The following is a 19,049-nucleotide window of genomic DNA, read 5'->3' on the forward strand; positions in this document are numbered from 1 at the left end:
TGGATTTTAAGATGAAATAAACTTCAATTACAGCCTCGAGCAACAGTTTCATATTGCTTATTAATCTTCTGCAGCCTCCACAAGCAGCTGGTATTTATCGCTCCTGTCATACTACATGGGCTAAATGTGGTGTGGCTGGGAGAGGGAGGGAAGGGCCCAGAACAAATCACCACCTTGGTTTGGAAGCAGCAGTCATCCTGAGTTACCAGCATGAGAAACTGCCCTGACGCCCTCTCTTACTCATTTGTATACTAGGATGCTGCAGGACAGGCTTATTACAAATCCACACAGAGGAGAAGAGAAGCACAGTTATGCTGTCCCTGCTCTGCTGTTGGTGGGAGCGGGAGATTAGTACAGGTGACTCCACCTGCAGTTTAAGCTCATGCCATGGGATGGGGCTTTGCAGAGGTGGGAACAAGCATCTCCACCCTGCTGCAAGTGCCTAACACGTTAACCAGGTGCAGGTACCAAAGGGAGCCTCTCTCAGGCTTTCAAAAAAACCTCCCACAACAGCAGCAAAATATAAATCAGGTCCCTTCCAACCTGCTAAGTTTCTGAAAACAGAGATGGCCTCATACCTCTTCATCAAAAAAGGCTGATCTCCATCATCTTAGCTTCTAGGGACTGTGGAGAAAAATGCAGAAAAATACAAACATAAAAACGTTTTTCATCTCTTTTTAAAGTTACCAGCTCACCAGTGAAGCTGGGCACTGTCCTGCAGCTAACTCTCTGGCATAAGGTGGAACTCTCTGGGTAACCACGCTGCAGAAAGCAACACTGCTGTTGTGAGTCATGCACAAAGGTACAGGACAGAGATTCACACAAAGACCAGCTTTTTGCTAACAACAAAAGACTTGAATCAACACACAACACCAATAAACATGCAGAGCATGTCAAAGACCTGAAAAAGACAAATACAACAGAAGAGAGAAAGTTCAAAACTTGACTTCTCTTGTCCTACGTCTGAAGGTGTCACTTTAACAGAACTTAAACGTGGCTTCTCCCGTTCATGCTCTAATGACTTCATGATCCTTTGGGGTGGGCGGGGTGTGAGAAAATGGGTTCATCCATCTGTCGGTTCAGGGTCGAGTTGGTTCAGTATCAGAGGCACTAAACAGTCTCATCTCTTTTGGCATCAGTTTCCCTTCAAAATGATCTTTTAGCTGTCCTGTTCCACTTTGTTTTCCCTCCTTTGAGGTCCAAGTTCAAACGCTGGAAACTGGGAAGTCTCTGGTACTGAAATATCTGAGAGGAAGTGAATAGCTCCAGCCATGCCTAAAAAATAACGAGAAATAGATCTTTGTGCATCTTTGACATTAAAATAGCACAGCTGACAGCAAAGGCAACAGCACCTGTTCGAACACCGCCTCACTAGGTCTTTTTTTGAACAGGGGAACTTAGGGCCTATAGTAAGGCAAGTTCATCTGTACTTTGCCCAGGAAACCAAGTATCACTTGAAAAGATCAAAGGCAAGAACCAAGATCTCTCTGCTACCATCTTTTCAGCTGCACAACCTCAATGCTACTTCAATTAAGAAAAAGTAAATCCCAATTTGGACTGTCCCTCATAATTTGAGCAACTCTTGCTCATCATTTCATTGGTTAAAAAACAAAGGCAAAACTTTATTATACTTGTGATGTACAGATTCATTTGTTCACTATTCATAAAGAGATCATCCAGAGCCTGAAGCACTAACACCAGCATCACCTAATAAAACTCTTAGTGTGACAGACAACAGAGGTGCCCTACAGTAGGAGAGCATACAAATACAAGCTCAGTTTTATGATTGAGGTAAAATCCTATTTTATCAACAGCTAAGCACATACAAACAAAGGAACCTTCCTGAAATACAGCATCTGAGGCAAATGAAACAATTAGGACAACCCCTAAGATGCACATACAACTTCCACTGAAAGTATGCACATACATGCAGAATTGGACAACTTCATACACAATTTTGGCTACGAAAATTTGGCTACCCCCAAATTAAGACTTTTTTTTGTCTCAAAATTGAGATTTCTAGATTTTTCTAAAAAAAAACCTCACCAACATTAAAAAACTAAAATAAAAGCTATATGTCAGCATTAAAGCACAAATCATCCTATTGTTGGCACTACCTCAACTTCTCAACAAATTTCAAAGCTCTTATACAATAGATTGTATGCTTGCTTTTTCCCCTCTACAAGTGCATGCAAGGGAGCTCTCAGGAATAAGAATACTTGTACTTTTCTTCCTTAAACATGAAGACAATAACTCTGTATTTAGAAGGGATGCATATAACTACTGCTCTCTTGTGTTCACACCTTGGATTGGTTTATTTGTAAAATACTACTATTCGGTCTGCTGTAATTTCACATATTTGTGATAGGTGGCATACTAGGCTCACTGTTCGTGAAGTAGCAGTGCTACTTTAAATCCTGCTTGGGTCTTTGATTCCTTGCTACTGTCTTTCTAAAACGTAAGGACGAGATAGGGAATAGAAAATAAACTACAAATAAAAAATTACAAAGCTCTAGGAAAGTATTTAGGAACATCTTTGAACTTACAGGAAAGCCCCTAAGAACTCCGCATTTCTTTTCTGTTCAAGTGATTTTGGTTCGTATTAAAACTAGTTTTCCTTGCTTTAGTATTGCAGCAGAGAAGGTCTAGTTCTGACAAACCAGCAGCTTCTACTAGAGATCCCCTACCCACAGCTGCTCCTTTGCCCAGTCCCTCTGCAACAACACCCACAACAAAACTGTTGCCTGGACTTCTGTTTGCTTTAAGCCAAGAGCCATCGGCACAACAGATTTTTTTCCAAGAATAACAGTGGCACTGGCTTTACATTGGAAACTACTAAAATGCAACCAAAAGTGAGAGTTATGATAGTGAATGACTTTCTTTTCTTTCTCCCTCCCACACACCTTCTTGTAGGCAGAAGTGGTGGTAGTGTCTGGGTCTATGTTTAATAGTAGAGGAACCCACCAAAGATTTCCCAACTCCTAAGCGTGTGCCAAAACTCCAAGGTTGCCCTTGCTTCCTGTATAATACAATACCATTTACAACACCACCACTTTACCTTCAAAGAGAGAATAAGGTCGGTCAGGAATACGACATCCATGTGCGCCATAGTCCAAACACCATTCAGCAAACTGGGGAAAACAAAACAAAAAAGTTTTGGTTTTTTTTAACATTTTTTATTTAAGATAAATGCAAGCTTGAGTATCTGCAGATCTTTAATAGGTATTAAATGTAAAATTGTGTAAGCAGAAACACAACACAGAAATCACTGTCCAAGATCAATTTATCCCACTTCAACTATGACAAGGCTGCAATTAGGTTTTAGGATATGTATTTCCACAGCACGAGTCTCAGTTTTGTAATGGTGTAATTAGGTGGGCTGTACTTAACTTCTGTTTTCTGTTTATCAACCTTGCTACATGTCAATGAAAAAATGCTGTGAGAACAGATATATTCAGTTTCAAGGGCAAAATTTTTCCAATACTGTATCAGTTTCTTATCTGTCTTGGTGTTTAATTTATCCACCAGCTCAGGACTCAGGGTCGTTAACTGCATTTTGGTTTTCTTTCACTTCTGTGCACCAATTTAGAGTATTAAATCTCCAGCTGCCATTACTTAGTTTTATTTATTTGCTGTCCCCAAGCCTTATGAAAAAATCATTCTAAATCAGTTAGACTATTATGATCATCCATGTTTTGCTGCAGAAGACGGAATACCATTAAGAAGAGTTGACACTGTCTTGTGTTTGATCAACACTGCTGCAGTAGCTACATTAGACATACATGACTTATGAATCTGGATCAATTTAATAGCAACCATCTATCTCTTCTTTATGGCTCCATAGAGCACACAGCGGGCCACAAGTTCCCCTGGTACTTCTGTGCTTGGAAGAAAACCACTGCTTACTCAAAATACAGTGTGAGGATTCCTGCAAATTAAAGAACCGAGAGGTCTTTCCCCGCTCTCCCTGCAATTTGGGCAACCTGCTAGCAAACAGATCATCCTACTAACTAGAGGGTGCCCTGGCTCTAGAGTTGGAGCTATATGGAGTGTGAGCATGCCCCCAGAGCCATCGGTCTGTTCAACAGGAGGATAAACTGGCATCTCCTCCCTTCTTCCCCCCATTCTGTTCTGTTTAAAAGTTTACTGAGGGATGGATTTTTCTTCTCTTGGTAGGGGTGTGTGCATGTATGTGAATGTCTTGAGGAAACCCAGCAAAAAAACCACAAACACAAACACTGTGGTCTACACTGTTACTGAGAACTGATGAAACATTTTTGGGCCCCCCAAAGATACAAGTCTTCAAACCAAGGTTTAATCCTCCATGTAATCTTGTCTTATATGTGAGGACTGAACATGTTTATGGCATGTTTCTAAACTACAATCAATTCTTGCAACATCCACATCTTACTGCACACTGGCCTTTATTATTACTGCCAGCCTGGGAACTGCAACAGAAATTAAAAAAATGCACCCCAGGCTACTGAAACACAACCATCGTTTAGAAGTTCATAGCTTCAGCACAACTCACAGATCCAGTAAGCCACACTAATATCTTTGTTAAACCAAGGGGGAAAAAAAAAAGAAATATCTTCTAGCAGGAAGAAATCTGCCATTACTTGCCACATAGACTGGGCATGCTTGCTATCAGCAGTGGTTTAATCACAACGCTGAGCAGCACAGGGCTCGGATGCTCTCTGTTGCCTGGAGCCCAGGATGCCGCAGCCCCTCTCTCCTCTCACAGGCAGGCCACCTAGGAGCCGCTCAGCCTTCTGGGAGCCTGTCTGATAATGCTGGAGAAAAGCTGCGAAGCCAAAAATGAGAAGCACAAAGCAGGAGCCATGGCCTTTCAAGCTCTTCTGGTTAATTTGTGAAACAGTTTCATGGCTCCTGAGAGGTAACCAGGGATTCCTGGCCAGACTCCTTCCCCTGGGCCTCAAGTTTTTGGTGTGAGCAAACACCCCTGGGAAGGGAGCCATCTAAGTTCTCTCAGTTACATGCCTTTAGGTACCAACATAACTGCACGCTTGCTTCCCTGCATGCTCTGGCTCAAAAAGAAAAGATTTCAAGAATGCCAGACAAGCAAATTCCTCTGCCTGTTTCAAGATTTCCCCTACAAGAGCCCAAAGGGCCTGACTGAATGCTGGAGATGCTAAAATGCAGAATGGCTGCAAATACGCTGCCAGACCTGACTACAGGTGGGCACCTCCAGCAAACAGTCTTTCTCCAGCAAACACCGTCCTTCTCAAATGGATTTCAGGTATGTAATCAAGTATCTTCCTTTTTTGGCTTTGAGATAGATATGCTTGCTTTTCCCTAGCTTGGTATGGAAGAATGTCAAGGCCCTCGTAAGCCAGAAATGCAGCGCTAACAGGACTTGCCAATACTGCACAGAGCCACAGAGGTTGTACTAGAATAAAGGATGACAGGGAGAGCCCAATAGCTGTGCCGACAGCAGTGCCTGCTTGGTGCTGTGGCTCACACGTCAGCAGTGGGTGAGTCCACGTGTGACTAAGACACGCATTTGCTGTGGGAGTGCTCGGGGTTTATTACATTCTCTAGGATGCAGATATGCCTACAGGTGTCCTCATGACATGATGCTTTGGTAAATGTGAGACAAGCAGCAACTTTTTAAAGCTCTGCTGACGGAGGACAGGCTGACAGTGGAGATGAATACAATAGCTTTACATATGGCCAGTGCTCATCTAAAAGCACCCAAGAAGCAACTCATCAAATTTCCCATTGCAATACTTTTAAAAAGGCCTCAGCTAAATAACTATGTATGCAATATGAAACCTAGTCTCAGTGAATTAAGCTGAAAAAAACCCCAACCAACCAAACCAAATCAAACCAAAAGTCTTATGAAATTAGGAAACAGAGGCAGATAAAGCCTTCTCCTTTGGTAACTGCTAGCATAGTCAGAGCTGATAGCAGAACCTGGACAATTCCAGTGGAAAAATTCTGAGTGTCTTTCTCTGCAATGTGTATTAATGAAAAAAATCGAAGCGAGTAATTTAACTGCAATTCAGAGCTCTAAAAGCCCCAAACAGACACTAGTCAGAAAACAAATAATTACAAAAGACTACAAACAGTATCGCTTGAGGAGCTGAGGACGACAGTGGATGTCTCAATGGAATAATTAGCACCATATTACATTAGTCTGTTATTGTTCAGGCAGGCTGATTTCAGACTCTATTTCCTTCTGAACACGTGTTTAGTTCCTCCACCCTTACAGAACATTTGTGTCTCACTCTGCGTATTAAGATGGTGCGTGCCCCATGTACAAGGTTGAAGTTGTACAGTCAAAGCGTCAGTAAAGGGGAGCAAGTGACAGGACCCTCTTGTCCCACCCAGACACACAGCCAGCTAGCTCCAGCTCTAGCACACAACAGCCTACTTCGATCACAGTCTACTCTTGCATGGGCGTTATGACATGAAAAAGAACAGCAATTTTGCTGGAATGCTGTAAAGCTCACCTTGCAAGCTCGGTAGAGGTACTTTTTGTCCTGAGTTAGGTTATAGAGAGACAAGAAGGAGTAGCCATTGCCAGCAGTACCATGACAGATCCCATATCCTTTTCTCAATAAACCTCTCTGCCAGATGACATCGCTACAATCCATAGCATCTTTCAAGTATTTATCCTCTTTAAAAGTCTGTGGAATAAAAACAGAGAATAAACACACATAAATTGAAGTCCTAATGAAAACAAAAGGAAGCTGGACCTGAGAGATGTTTCGCTTGGTGTGGGTTTTTTCCATATACAACTTATTTTGAATTTTAATAATCTATTCATCATAAACTTGCTTTTCTTTTCTTACTAAGTTGTTTCTCCTTTCGCTGCATCAAAAAAGAAAGAACTTAAATTTTTGTTTCTGAAATCAGGACCCCAAAGGAAAAACTCAAGTTCAAGGCCCTGGGTTCTACAACCTATAATCTATTTGAAGGGTGCGTGATCCTTTTTTGCTTCTCCCCTCCATTCCCAAACCACAACATCATTTGATTTGAAATACGGAAATGTAATTCTTGTGTCCAAGAAATGTAACATGGAATACTGGCCATCAAATCTGGTCCTAAAGTGCTAACTCCTGGTCTCCCTGAGTAATTCTTCTTGGTTACTCAGCATCTGCCTTCAATTCCATGTCAAAAATGCACAAGAATATCTCTTTGCATAGCACAGGGCTCTTTTCTCTGTCACAAGTACAAGTAGGAACGCTCCAATATCTTGATTAGTATTTGTACTGGAAATACTCAGAAGCACTAGACAGTTTTGGCAAAGGACCAATTTTGCAACGTTTATTGCAACTGAAGTGCATTTTGGATACAGAGAGCCCATCAAGAGAGCAGAAAACAAACCCAAGTAATTTAGCTGAACACCACCAGACTTCCACCTTTGTAAGGCTACCTTCTTGCTCCCCTTTGCCTAAGTCACTCTACAGATCAACAAGACAAAGAAAAAAAAAAAATAAAGTAACTGATGCTCTACTGTAGACTTAGTCCTTTAGAGATGAAATCCCCTGCCAGGCTATTTAATAAGGTAATAGAATCAATTAATATGCAAGATTCTTAAATACACAAGCTTTATAAAGAAAGTCCTTCTCTCTGAACAGGGTTTGTCAGCTACTTAGCTGTAACATTTTGAATTAAGGCCTGGCAACAGCATTTGATTTTCAGGACAAATACTGCTGTCTATTATTGCAAGTCCCTGTGCTTGGTATGAAAGCATAGCCAGAAAAACATACTCCAATTTTTCTTACCACTTCTTCAAAAAGCAGAATACAAAGACTAAAAAAAAAAAATATGCATCATGTGCCCCATCACCTTAAACGTAAAAGAGGCCAGAAAGGAGACTGCTAAACAGAACTCGGTCCTACTCTCTTATCTCCTGCAAAACATTTTGTGCTGGGGAAAGCATTGCATTGACAAAGAAGGAGGGGGGGTGGGGGGAAAGAAGTCTGCAGTGTTAAGTCAACCTCCTACCACAGTCCAAAGAAAAAGCAAGTGTGACTGCTGCTACATTCAGCAATGCTGAAAGAGATTTACAGTTCACATTTCAGGTAGCAGCATGAGTAATTATTCCATAAACCAAGCCTGCTTTTCATCAGCCCACCCAGAGGCCAACCAGGGAATCTGCCAAGAAGGGCTGTCAAAAGCAAGAATCAGTTTGCATAAATGTAATTAAATGGCATACTTTCAAATGTCATGCAAATCAGAAGTGCACAACACCAGAGATAGCAAACCTTGTTAAGGATGGAAAAGAGCAAACAGTAGGATTGTGGTAGCTGAGCGGTTGTATTTATGCCCTAGAAGGGGCCTGGGATCTTTGCTCTGATGTTAAGTTCTCAAGAGCTATATCTTAATAATGAAGTAATTTATGGAAGACATTCTTTGGCAAGACACATGAACCTACGCTTTTGAAAACCAACATAATTCTTAAAACTCTTGGGATGAAGATTCAAAGAATTTAGGTCAGTGTTCTCACACCCAGGACTCCAATATTGAATTGTTTAAATATGTGGCCCTTTTCCAAGAAACCCTGAAGTCTAGTAACTGCTAGCACCCAGAGAAGCAATTTTACCCACTTATTTCCTCTTTACAAACATACCTATGTAAGTATTTTGAGATTCTTAGGTGCCTAGCCTAGGGTTCTGGTTTGAAAGTCTAGATCTAGAAAGATGTAAAATGCAAACCTTACAATCTAACAGGGCTGCATACAGGTCTCTCTAAAAATATAGGTCTATTATGAACACAGAATGATTCACCTTATAAGCTTGCATGAGCATGTGGATGACTCCGGGGGCACCATGGCACCAGTGAACCAGTCTGTCAGTCTCATTGCTCAGTGATGATGGGTAATTCCCAGATCTGAACTTTTTATGACGCACATAGTCAATGCTTGGCTTCACCAGCTCTGCTAGGGTCTCCTGGTCCACATTTGCAATTGGCTAAAGAAAATATTAAAAAAACACCACCAAAACCATAAACAGAAGTAGTAACAAATTGTGTATCAACACTTAATTCTATGATCTATTTTCAATTATCTCACATAGGTGCCCTTGATCCAAATACTTTGAATCACTTCATACAGATTTAATTAATGTCTGCATACAACACCCTTGTGAAGAGCATTTTTACAGCTACTGTAGAGACAAAGAAAGTGGGGCACCAAGTTGTTACCTGTCTTACTGGAGGTGACACAGAAAGACTATGGAAGAACTGAGAACATAATATGGATTTCAAGACTCCCAGGCCTCTTGAATTGAATTGAATCCCAGACATAAAACAGAGAGAACACTTACAGGAGAAAGATGGTTTTATAGCTTCATCGCTCATAATACACACTTAAAACACAATGGGTTACACATTTTGTTTTAAAAATAAGTAACGCAGATAAACCTGTCCTATTTCCCAATAAATGAAGAAAAGTGTATGTAGTGGCATACCTGGCAAAGGTTTATGAAGGTTAAAGTTTTCCATCATAAACAAAACTCCCTGAAGCTATGGGCTATAAGTCTGCATTTCCAATTTCAGAAGCAACAGCTACTTCCCCAGGTAGCTAAACATCTTTGTACTACAAACTCATCCTTAGATTGCTCTTCTGAATTTTCTTTCTCATTTCTTCTATTTTAGTTTACATACTTGCCAAAAGGAGAATATATCCATCAACCTGCATGCTCCTTGTAAGTAAAGGTTTAGAAGCCAAGTATCTGTTGGGTCTATAGTTGTTCTTTGTTGGCATTCCCTCCTCTACCAGCCCATTTTACAGTATTTTCATAACAGAGCTCTCTATTTTTATACAGCCTACATGATTTCTGCAATTCCTGCAAGCTGTGGGAACAACTGCAGAAATTGGAGCCTACAGGAGCCTAATAACTGAGCTTATTTTTTTAAGTAACTTGTCTTTGTTGCTGACTCGATGTCATACAATTTCACTGTTTCCCACCAGCTCCAGCACATTCACATTCAAGAGGTGAGCACACTGCTACAGCTGAGAGTCTTACAGCCAAATGAAGACTTTCAATAGCTGTATTTTCAGTAAGCTGAAAAAACCAGAAGCCTGTATTTCACCTCAGCCAGGAAAGGTTTGCCAGATTTCTACCTACAAGGTCCCTCAAGCAAACTCCACCTGTGCACTTTTCTGAGTGGAAGAGAAACCTTCCTGCTGCTAATCAGAAGTACACCTGAATACAGATCAGCTTATTATGAAGAACACCCCAGAGCTGATCAGCCCTCAGTCAGATGCTGACCTGTGGGGTAGGGAGGCTCTGGGGGAAGCTCTGTTTCGTGGCTCTGATTTCACGCTGCACCCCTGCAGCAGAAGGCAAAGCAGATGGGCACCAGCAATAAATGCCTTCAGTCTTGAGCTGTGCAAGGCAAACCCAACCCAGCACATCTGTCCTTGGGAGGTAAATCCAAGAAGAGCAGAGCTCTTTACAAACCTCATTCTCGCCTTGTGCTGCTGAGAAGATCTGAGTACAAGTGAGTTCTTTGCCCAACCTGCCGAGGTTCCCAGCACCTACTTCCAACAGCAAAAAGGTAACCTATGGGTATGTGTCCTGACTCTCTGGCCAAGAGCAATGATACACAAACAGACATTTTTGCTTCAAGGTTAATGAAAGGGGCTAGGATTAGAAATTTCCTAGCCAGCACTTCAGAATTTCCCCTCTACCTCCTGGATGAGTTATTTAACACTGCTGAGCTCTTATTCTTCTACTAGTCTTCTGTAAATAAATCCAGCAGTACATGTCTCCTTATAAAGGTGTTGTACAGAAATTATGATCAGTGACCTTCACATCTCAGGTGCTATGTTGGATATCCTTTTTCTGTCATCAAACAATGACTCAACAAACCATCTCCTGAATTCTTTGCTGAAAATACAGAAAAAATCTCCTCATTTGGGGTGGGAGGGGTGGGGAAAGGACGGACTCTGATATGCCATCTTATTCTGCAGTGAATGACTCAACTCTGCATGACTCATAATATTTAATGTACAGTGAAAAGACAGTAATCTAATGCTGCATAAACAATGGCTTTGTGGTAATTCTTAAAAGCAGCAATTATATGTAAAGGAAAAGAGTTACAATTTTAACATGTAGACAGAGTAGCTTCTGCTTAAACCAAAAAGCACTGTGCAATTATTTCTGCTATCAGCCTTGAATAGTAAATGAAGGATGGAGCCTTTAAAGAGGCTTCTCAGAAAATCTAACAGAGCCAGAGAAGGAAAATGGAAGCCAGGAAAATGAGGGAGCCAGAAGGGGGCAGACCACCTTGTTGAAGAAAGTAGGAAGTGAAGATAAGGGCACAGTAAATCAGACCAGCCTGAGGCCCCAGTGAGATGGTCACTGCAGAAAATGGCTGTAGTGAGGTTAAGACATGCCCCCAGATAGCAGAGCAGTAGCCACTTCCACAACAAAGTCAGCCACTTTAGCCTGAGCTACTGGTGGGAGTGGTGTGAGCTAATCTGAAACAGATGAGGAGAAGTCACAGCACCTTTTGCAGATGAGGAACAGCTGAGCAGTGGCAACACCAAATACCAGCTCAGTCACTTCTGCAGTGAACATTTGTATGCAGCTTTGGGCTGTGAGGACATACAATCCTTCCAGTTGTCTTAAGGAAAGTCATTCTGCATGAGCTGGTAAGAAAATTAACATTTACAAAGATGCACAGACTGGCAGCACCTTTAAAAACCAGAAACAGGTACAATACAAATTGTGCAGCTCTATGGCCATCTTCTATAATGCATCTTAAGGCTCTTTTTCCAGATTGTACAACAGAAAAAAGATATACAGGTGTGTTTTGAAAAACATCATAATCCTATTGGAGAATCTCAGGACAGGGGGAATGGATTTAAGTGTGGGAAACAGGAGGTATACAGAAGAGAGGAATCTCAGGACAACAGAAAGAGGAGAGCAGGGGTCATAAATGCACTAAGAAACATCAGATTTTGGGGGGAGAGATAGAGGCATAAGGAAGAGGAAGAACATATAAAGAATAAAAGCATACTGAAGACTAATGTGTGATTAAGGGTAGTCTTCCAAAAGCTTCAAGGCAGTGTGTGTGGGGGGGAAAGTCACCAGAGAAGAGAGGAAGGGAATGGAGGACAGGAGGCACCAGTGGTGCACTCCTCATTTTTTTTGTGACGAGTGATGGATGGTAAGTGCATATTTAGCTGGTCTAACTGCAGGCACCAGAAAAAGTATGAAGATGAGGGAAGGCACCTCACTATCTCTTGAGGATAGGAAACTTCAGCTCCGGGAACGCTGGTGCTCTGAACCACAACTCAAGGGTTAATTCACTCTAATGCGAGGATACCCAAGTCACAGTTTTCTTCTGCTACCAGGGCCTGAGCTAGCACCTCTGCACAGTTCTGTGCTGCAGATCTTAACTCCAAATTCTGAGACCCTGACTCAGCACAACACTGCACGTGCATGAAAGCTGAAGATAAGATCCTCTGATACAAAACAAGAAATCACTGGTGTTTCACCCCAGCCCACAGAAGACACTCACTCTTACCTGCATGAGCATGTAATAGATCCCAGCCACTCCATGGGCTGCTCCAACGTATTGCTTCCTGTGCCACTGGTACAACAGAGGACAACGGTCTGTTTTCCGCTCCTCCTTCGAGAAGTTTTTCCCCGATTCAATAATAGCATCTATTACCTAAGAAAGAGAACATGCCTCTTCCATCTGTCTTGCTTGCTTTGATTCAGAGGGTTTTGCTTTGTCATGACTAAAACCACAGTAAAGAATAAGCCACAATAAACAGTGATAGAATAACAATATTCAATTCATTTGGACTTGACTGTTGAGGTACAAATGGAATTTTTCCTAAATGATGGAATCACTTATATTTCTAAGAGTGGAAATTTAATATGTAAATATTTCTAATCACTTTTTTCCAGGCTTGCCTTCTCTGGTTCCAGTATCTGCAGAACAGACGTGCATCTTCTCCACACTGAATTCTCCTTTCCACTTAAATAGTCCCACACTTCTGTCTTAAGGTTTTGTGTAACAATTTCTCATCCTCAAATTCTCCAAAACTAGTTACTTCTTAGATGCATTTCCATGGCTGGCCATGGACCCACCCACACTGGCCTGTGTCAGTCCCAGCTGGGCAGCAGGGAAAGGGAGAAGAGATTGGAGGGACAGATGAGACTGAGTTCCCAGTTCTAGGTCCCTCTCCTCTCCAGCAACCCTCTCCCTTGAATTTTGTGAACAAGTGACTCCAGTTCAACCTCACTGATGCTGTGGCACTGGAGAGAGAAGAGTATCTTACCTCTTTGATAACTGACTGTGAGACAGTGTCCGGACCAATTTCAGTATTCAGGTACAGCAAGGCATATAGGTAACCTGCTCTGCCATAAAGCAGCTCATCTGGAAGTTCAGCATCTGTGCTTATGACTGTCCTTTGGAGCTGCAACAACCTGCATCAGACAAAGAAGGTAGGGAGAGAAAGCATCTTCTCTAGAGACCATACTAGACTATGTATTGTACAAGCCATCAATCAAACCAGAAGCAGAATGAGTGCCAAAGCCCCGCTACTTCCCTTCAGTCATCCCCAGTTCAGCTGGCTGCCAAGTTTACGCACAGCAGCTCTGCGTGCCTGCCATCCCTAACTGACAGGCAACTCAGAGCCAGGGACAGGTGAGTATTAGTGCAACTATCAGGTTTTTGTGCAGACAGAAACAAATGTATGGGTGCAGGGTGGGGGTTGGAGGAGGCTGGAGAGCTATTCCAACAAACAGGGAAACCTCCTGGAGCCTCCGGGAATCTCACCTATTTGAGGACCCTTAATTGTAGATGTGTAAGAAGAAAAAAACAAACCCCAAAACACCCAATACCACCATTCAGCACTCCCCCTCCCTAGACAACATGTTGTCTCAAATGTTTAGCAGCTCAATTTTGAAAAGGGCACTGCTATTACGCACAAGTGTTTTGCTTGCCTTTAGCACTGGAAAAAACAGCTTGGGCTGGCCACTGCAACTCCCATTTGCTCCAAAGAAACTCCCTGCTATTACTCTACCAGTCTGCATTAGAATTGAGGTGGAACAGAGGTCTGTTTTCCTGCCCACTCCCTCCCTGTCTCTTCCTATCTTTTGTGATTAAATTGGCAATCAGATGAAACCATGGAGATGATCACATTTTAAATTGGGGGAGGGAGCAAGACAATCTGGATTAAGACCAAATTCAATTCCCAGATCCCCCCAGCTGCTACTACTCGGCAGAAATGTTAGCATTAACGTCATGCTGGAGCAAAAACACTGACCCCAATGGCTTGTTTATCCTGTCACTGCTTAATACCAGGGAAAAGCCACTCACAAAAAAAAGTTTTATATTATCATTCCCTTCTTGGAACTATGCTTTGGACTTAGAATTAAATTATTTTTTTTAAACTGTCCACTGTTAAGTTTTATTATTCAAATCATACAACTGGACAGCTACAAGGTAAAAAGTTAAAAGTGCAATCATAGATTACATTTTGACATCTATAATGCACCACTCAGCTGGTGTCATGAATATATTTGTAAAAAAAAAAAAAAGGAAGAAAAGAAACAAATACTCAAACTAACCTCCTTTTCAGTCCTCCTCCTAGAAATGACTTTCCAAGGGGAGGTGAGACTAAAAGATTTATTGCTAATCTCATTTTGCTATACTCATGCTTCATGCCTTATAGCAACACTGCTTTCCTAGCTGCATCCAGAATGCCATGCCCAAGTTTACTGTCAGTTCTAAAAGAAAAAAACCCCCAAACCTACCACCCATTTTAAAACTGAAATATTCACTCACGAACAGCAGCAGCAGCAATTAATCACTCTAGAATTCTGGATTAGAAAGAGACCAATTGTATTTCCAAATATAAATCAGAATGGAGATGAGGGCGCAAGGCTAGTCTGCAAATTCTGGCAGCCTAAGGCATCCTGCTGGACCACGAGCAGGTGGATTGCTGGTGCTGAATGCAAACCCCACAAGGCTCCACTGCTTCCAGCCCACACCAGGACAGCAATCAGCTCCGTACCAGAAAAGGGACAGTCAGTTCTCCAAGGAAGCTATACATCTGAATGGGATTTCTCAAGACATTTATTACATTTAGATTACTTTGAAAAGGGGCTGGATTTTTTTCAGGCTACCCTTCATATGCTCTGACCTAATTAAAGCCCTTGCCTTTGACGGTTCAGCAAATACATCCTCTTTGTTTTATTAAATCTTTGTTACATACCAATCCGATGTACCATGTTTCTGTCTGGATGTTTCCAGATCCCTGCAGTGTACATGTTTTGTAACAAATCTACAATTAAGACCCACTCTTTACAGGAAGTATCACATACTGCACAAGCACTACATATTGCTGATGACAAGTGTGTGGCTTTTGTTAGATGTCACCTCAATGTGACAAAATCAAAACATGCATGCACTACAGATATGCCCAGGACATCCTGTCCTTACAGCGACAGAGGACTCAAGACAACATGCTAAACACGAATCAAGTGTAATCCAGCTTTAATAAAGATAAAGCCTATTTTGTATTCTTCTACTGAAAATGTATCAGGGGAGAAAGTGTCTCAATTTTTTAATCCTGTCCTCCAAAACTCCACTTGCTAATGTTACTGAACCAATGCTCTCTACAAATTAAGGGCATGGCTTTTTGCACCATCAATCACTTACTTGGCCACACATTCTTTAGATTCACTGTCGTTTTTCAGCTTGTGATAAACCACTGCACCCACTGCCAGTGGCCCAGCATCACCACAGAGGAAAGTAACTCTTCTGCCATTCAGATTGCGAAGGATTCTCTTCACATAATCAAGAGACCGCTGCAAATGGCTCTGGTTTTTTGTGACACGGTACAGTTGCAGATATAAGAGGGCAATACCTGGAACAACCACATGAAAAAGAGATAGTTTCATTTACTCTTCCTTCTAAGTACATCATATTCCCCTCTTCAGTGCCTCTGAACCAGTAACTCAAATACAAACAGGTATTTGGGCAATTAAAACATGTCAGTCAAGCGTCCTAGCTTATGCAATGGGAAGGCATCAGGCCATCTATTTGGATTACGTTTCAATTTGGATTGTGACAAAAAGTTAAAAAAAATAATCGGACCGAAGCCCAACGGTAGACTCACAATTTGCAGAGAATAAAGAAAATTCATGACACAGGCACCAATGCTCGGTGAAGAAATTACTGAAGACTCAAAAAATTGGGTTAACAAGCATGTGTATGACCAAGTACATTGACTGTACAATACTAATCTATTATATCCAAGAAGTGATGTATTTTCCATTTGATTTGTAAAAGGATCTTTTGATGAGGTTTTGGATTCAACTTGCCAAGTTCTTTATAACCCTTAAATGTACTTCACAACAAGACTATGAGCTTCTAACGAGTTAAGCTGGTTTGGAAAAGCCAGAAAGCAAACAAGTCCTCAGAGAATGCTGGAAGGTATATCAAGCTTCACTCCATTAAACTCATAGTTTTCCATTAAAACCAAACTAAACCTTAAAAATTGCAACGATGTAGACTGAAGAAAGTGAAACAAATCCATCTAAGTGGATGTTTATTGGCCAATTGCAAGCATACATGTGCAGAAGCAAAATATTTACCTCCAGATCTTACTGCATATCTCAAACTCATTTCTGAACAGGAAGAGCACTCTCCTGAGCCACAACCAAAGCTGAGTACACACAAGGCCCGCTTAGATCCACAGAGAGACCACCTGAGGAGTACAAGAATAGCACCACAAGAGTACTGATACATCCTCAGACGTTCTCCGGACTGGCTTTGAACAGGCTTTTCTAGAGGAGTCCAAGAGGACAGCTGCAGAGCTTGGTTAGCCCAATTCAGTGGCACAGGAACTTGTAGGCTATTTACTGGGATTTCTGTAACCCTCTTTTATGTCACAACAAACGTGTAGATACCTGGGCTTGGTCAAAGGATGATCAGAAAAGTAGCCATGATGCCCAGTTCATCCAATCCTCCCTTGTCCAACACCCTTAAAATGGTTCATCCAAGAGGTCTGTCTGGCACATACAAAGAGTACCTGTATTACAAGATGGACTCTAACATGAGTCCTATGATTGTACGTGCCAACAGTATATGCTCCAAGATTTTAAAGATACTTCACAAAGTAGAAGCCAATGCTCAGGACTGCACTGCCAATAAAATTTGTCTAGACTTGGTACACGACAAGCAGGGCAGTTGTTTTCAGTATTGCTTTTACCTTCTGATTTGCACGCTAGCAAAATGCTGCAAAGAGCAAGTTTGGGGAGAAAGTATTTGCACTAAGAATTTTAAAAGCCAGATCATTTAAGTATTTTTATTCAGAGTCATTTCCACAGGAGCCTTGAAAGAAGTTTACAACTTGGAATAGACGTAGTTGGCGATCCTTCTACAGGATGGAAAAACCCCACTCTCATTAGACTGCATTACTTGTTCATCTATCTTCTTGTTTCAGCTGATGACGGCTGTGTTACTTTTAGCTTATGACTCATTTTCAGCATGCTCTGGTTTATCAACCGTAACTTCAGTTGTCAGTCACAGTGTCAGAACACGGCTCCCCGGGAACCGTTTTGTAATGTCAATGTGAGAAAGCCCACCACTGGAGATCTTCTGCACTCACTTAGCAGCCGCTCACTTTCAGACCTTGAAACACATCTACCATTTAAGTCTGAGCTGTCTAAAACTTCCCCACCCATCCACCCACAGCACCATCTGTACCAAAACATCAAGAAGAAAGCAAAGAAATTTTACCCTTTCATTGCCAGAATTAAGCCTGAGCACGGAGAGTTTTTCCAAGCTGCTCCCCCTCACGACACAAAGATAAAAGAACAGATCTCCTCAGGGCACATTTCAAACATGCTGTGCTAAAAGCATAAGTATGCCTGAAGCGTGAGCTAAACAGAGCAGGAATAGCATATGCCATTGTAAAAGCAAAGTGGCACTTAAGAGGCCTAGACGGAAAAGCGTTTTGGCAGCTTGAAAAGCAGTGGCCGCATCAGGCTTGACAACTGCAGGCTCTGCCTAAAGGATCAGAAGGGCTCATTCACATTTGGATAGCATCAGTGATGCAATGTTAAATGAACAATGGTGCCTAGCAATAACCAGCACTTGCACATGACTGTTCATCTTCATGAACTTCACAATCTTGCAACCCCATCTCCATACTCCCCCTCCTCACAAGTGCATTTTACCATTTTTGTACAGACAGAACAAGCACAGCCAAGCTATCCATACTCCAGATTTTAAGGCTCCAAGCTCCTGGGCACGGAACACCTCCCGCCCACAATGATTAGAAGATGTTGTTACCATTAGACGACTGCTAACTAATAGTCAGTTGAACAGAAAAAGGTGAAAATAACTCATTTTAAGAAAACCTTAAAGAAACGAGGTAATCTGAAAAAAAGAGCAGCCTTAGAAAATCCACTCCTTTTGCAAAACAAACCTGTCCATATACAAAAGCCAATTATCTCTCTGTAACTTTGTCTGCTGAAGTCAATGGAAGTCATTCCAGACAGTAGTGACCAAGGGTCCAAAGTTAAAAGAAACCAACTCACACAAATGCCTGTATCAGAATATTTCTGCCGCTCCTGTGAGAACACCAGAACCTCCTCCTGTGAATAAACCCAATTACATCATTTTACAAACACACTTCATTCAAATTCTAGCTTTCTCACCAGTCCAGCCAGTATAGGCAGAGCAGTCATGTGGATCTGCTGTCTTCAGCCCTTCCTCCATTTGTTGCAGAAGGTCCTTGATTTTTGCCTGGATCCTTTTTGAGAACTGAGCACTGACCTGAAAACAGGAGGCAGGAGAAAGGGAGTGAGTCAGAAAAGGAAAGAATCCAAGAATGCAAACTGTCTGCTCCACTTTCTTGTTTGGAAAAAAAAGGAACATAAAGCCAAAAACCAACCAAACAAAAAATAACTAGGGAATAAATACTACATACAGCAACCCACAGTGCCAAGGTGGTTCATCTTAAGTGTGTCCCATGTAACGCACCCTGATTACATATTAGAGTAAGTTACTAGTATCTACATTAAGACAAAAATTGTCTG

At 41.7% G+C, this 19,049-nt stretch overlaps 1 protein-coding gene across 1 annotated transcript; it reads right to left on the reverse strand.

Moving 5' to 3' along the window:
• Positions 1-838: 838 nt before the first annotated feature.
• Positions 839-18,783, reverse strand: LANCL2 (LanC lantibiotic synthetase component C-like 2 (bacterial)). The gene is made up of 8 exons (XM_010581811.1): positions 18,669-18,783; positions 15,661-15,868; positions 13,274-13,421; positions 12,511-12,657; positions 8,760-8,942; positions 6,477-6,653; positions 3,059-3,131; positions 839-1,275 (listed from the first exon to the last, which is right to left on the reverse strand). The coding sequence occupies exons 1-8, from the start codon at positions 18,727-18,729 to the stop codon at positions 1,160-1,162; spliced, it is 1,113 nt and encodes a 370-aa protein (XP_010580113.1). The 5' UTR covers positions 18,730-18,783; the 3' UTR covers positions 839-1,159.
• Positions 18,784-19,049: the final 266 nt, after the last annotated feature.

Source organism: Haliaeetus leucocephalus, unplaced genomic scaffold (genome assembly GCF_000737465.1).
Source record: "Haliaeetus leucocephalus isolate CR32 unplaced genomic scaffold, Haliaeetus_leucocephalus-4.0 Scaffold808, whole genome shotgun sequence".
Lineage (NCBI taxonomy): Eukaryota > Metazoa > Chordata > Aves > Accipitriformes > Accipitridae > Haliaeetus > Haliaeetus leucocephalus.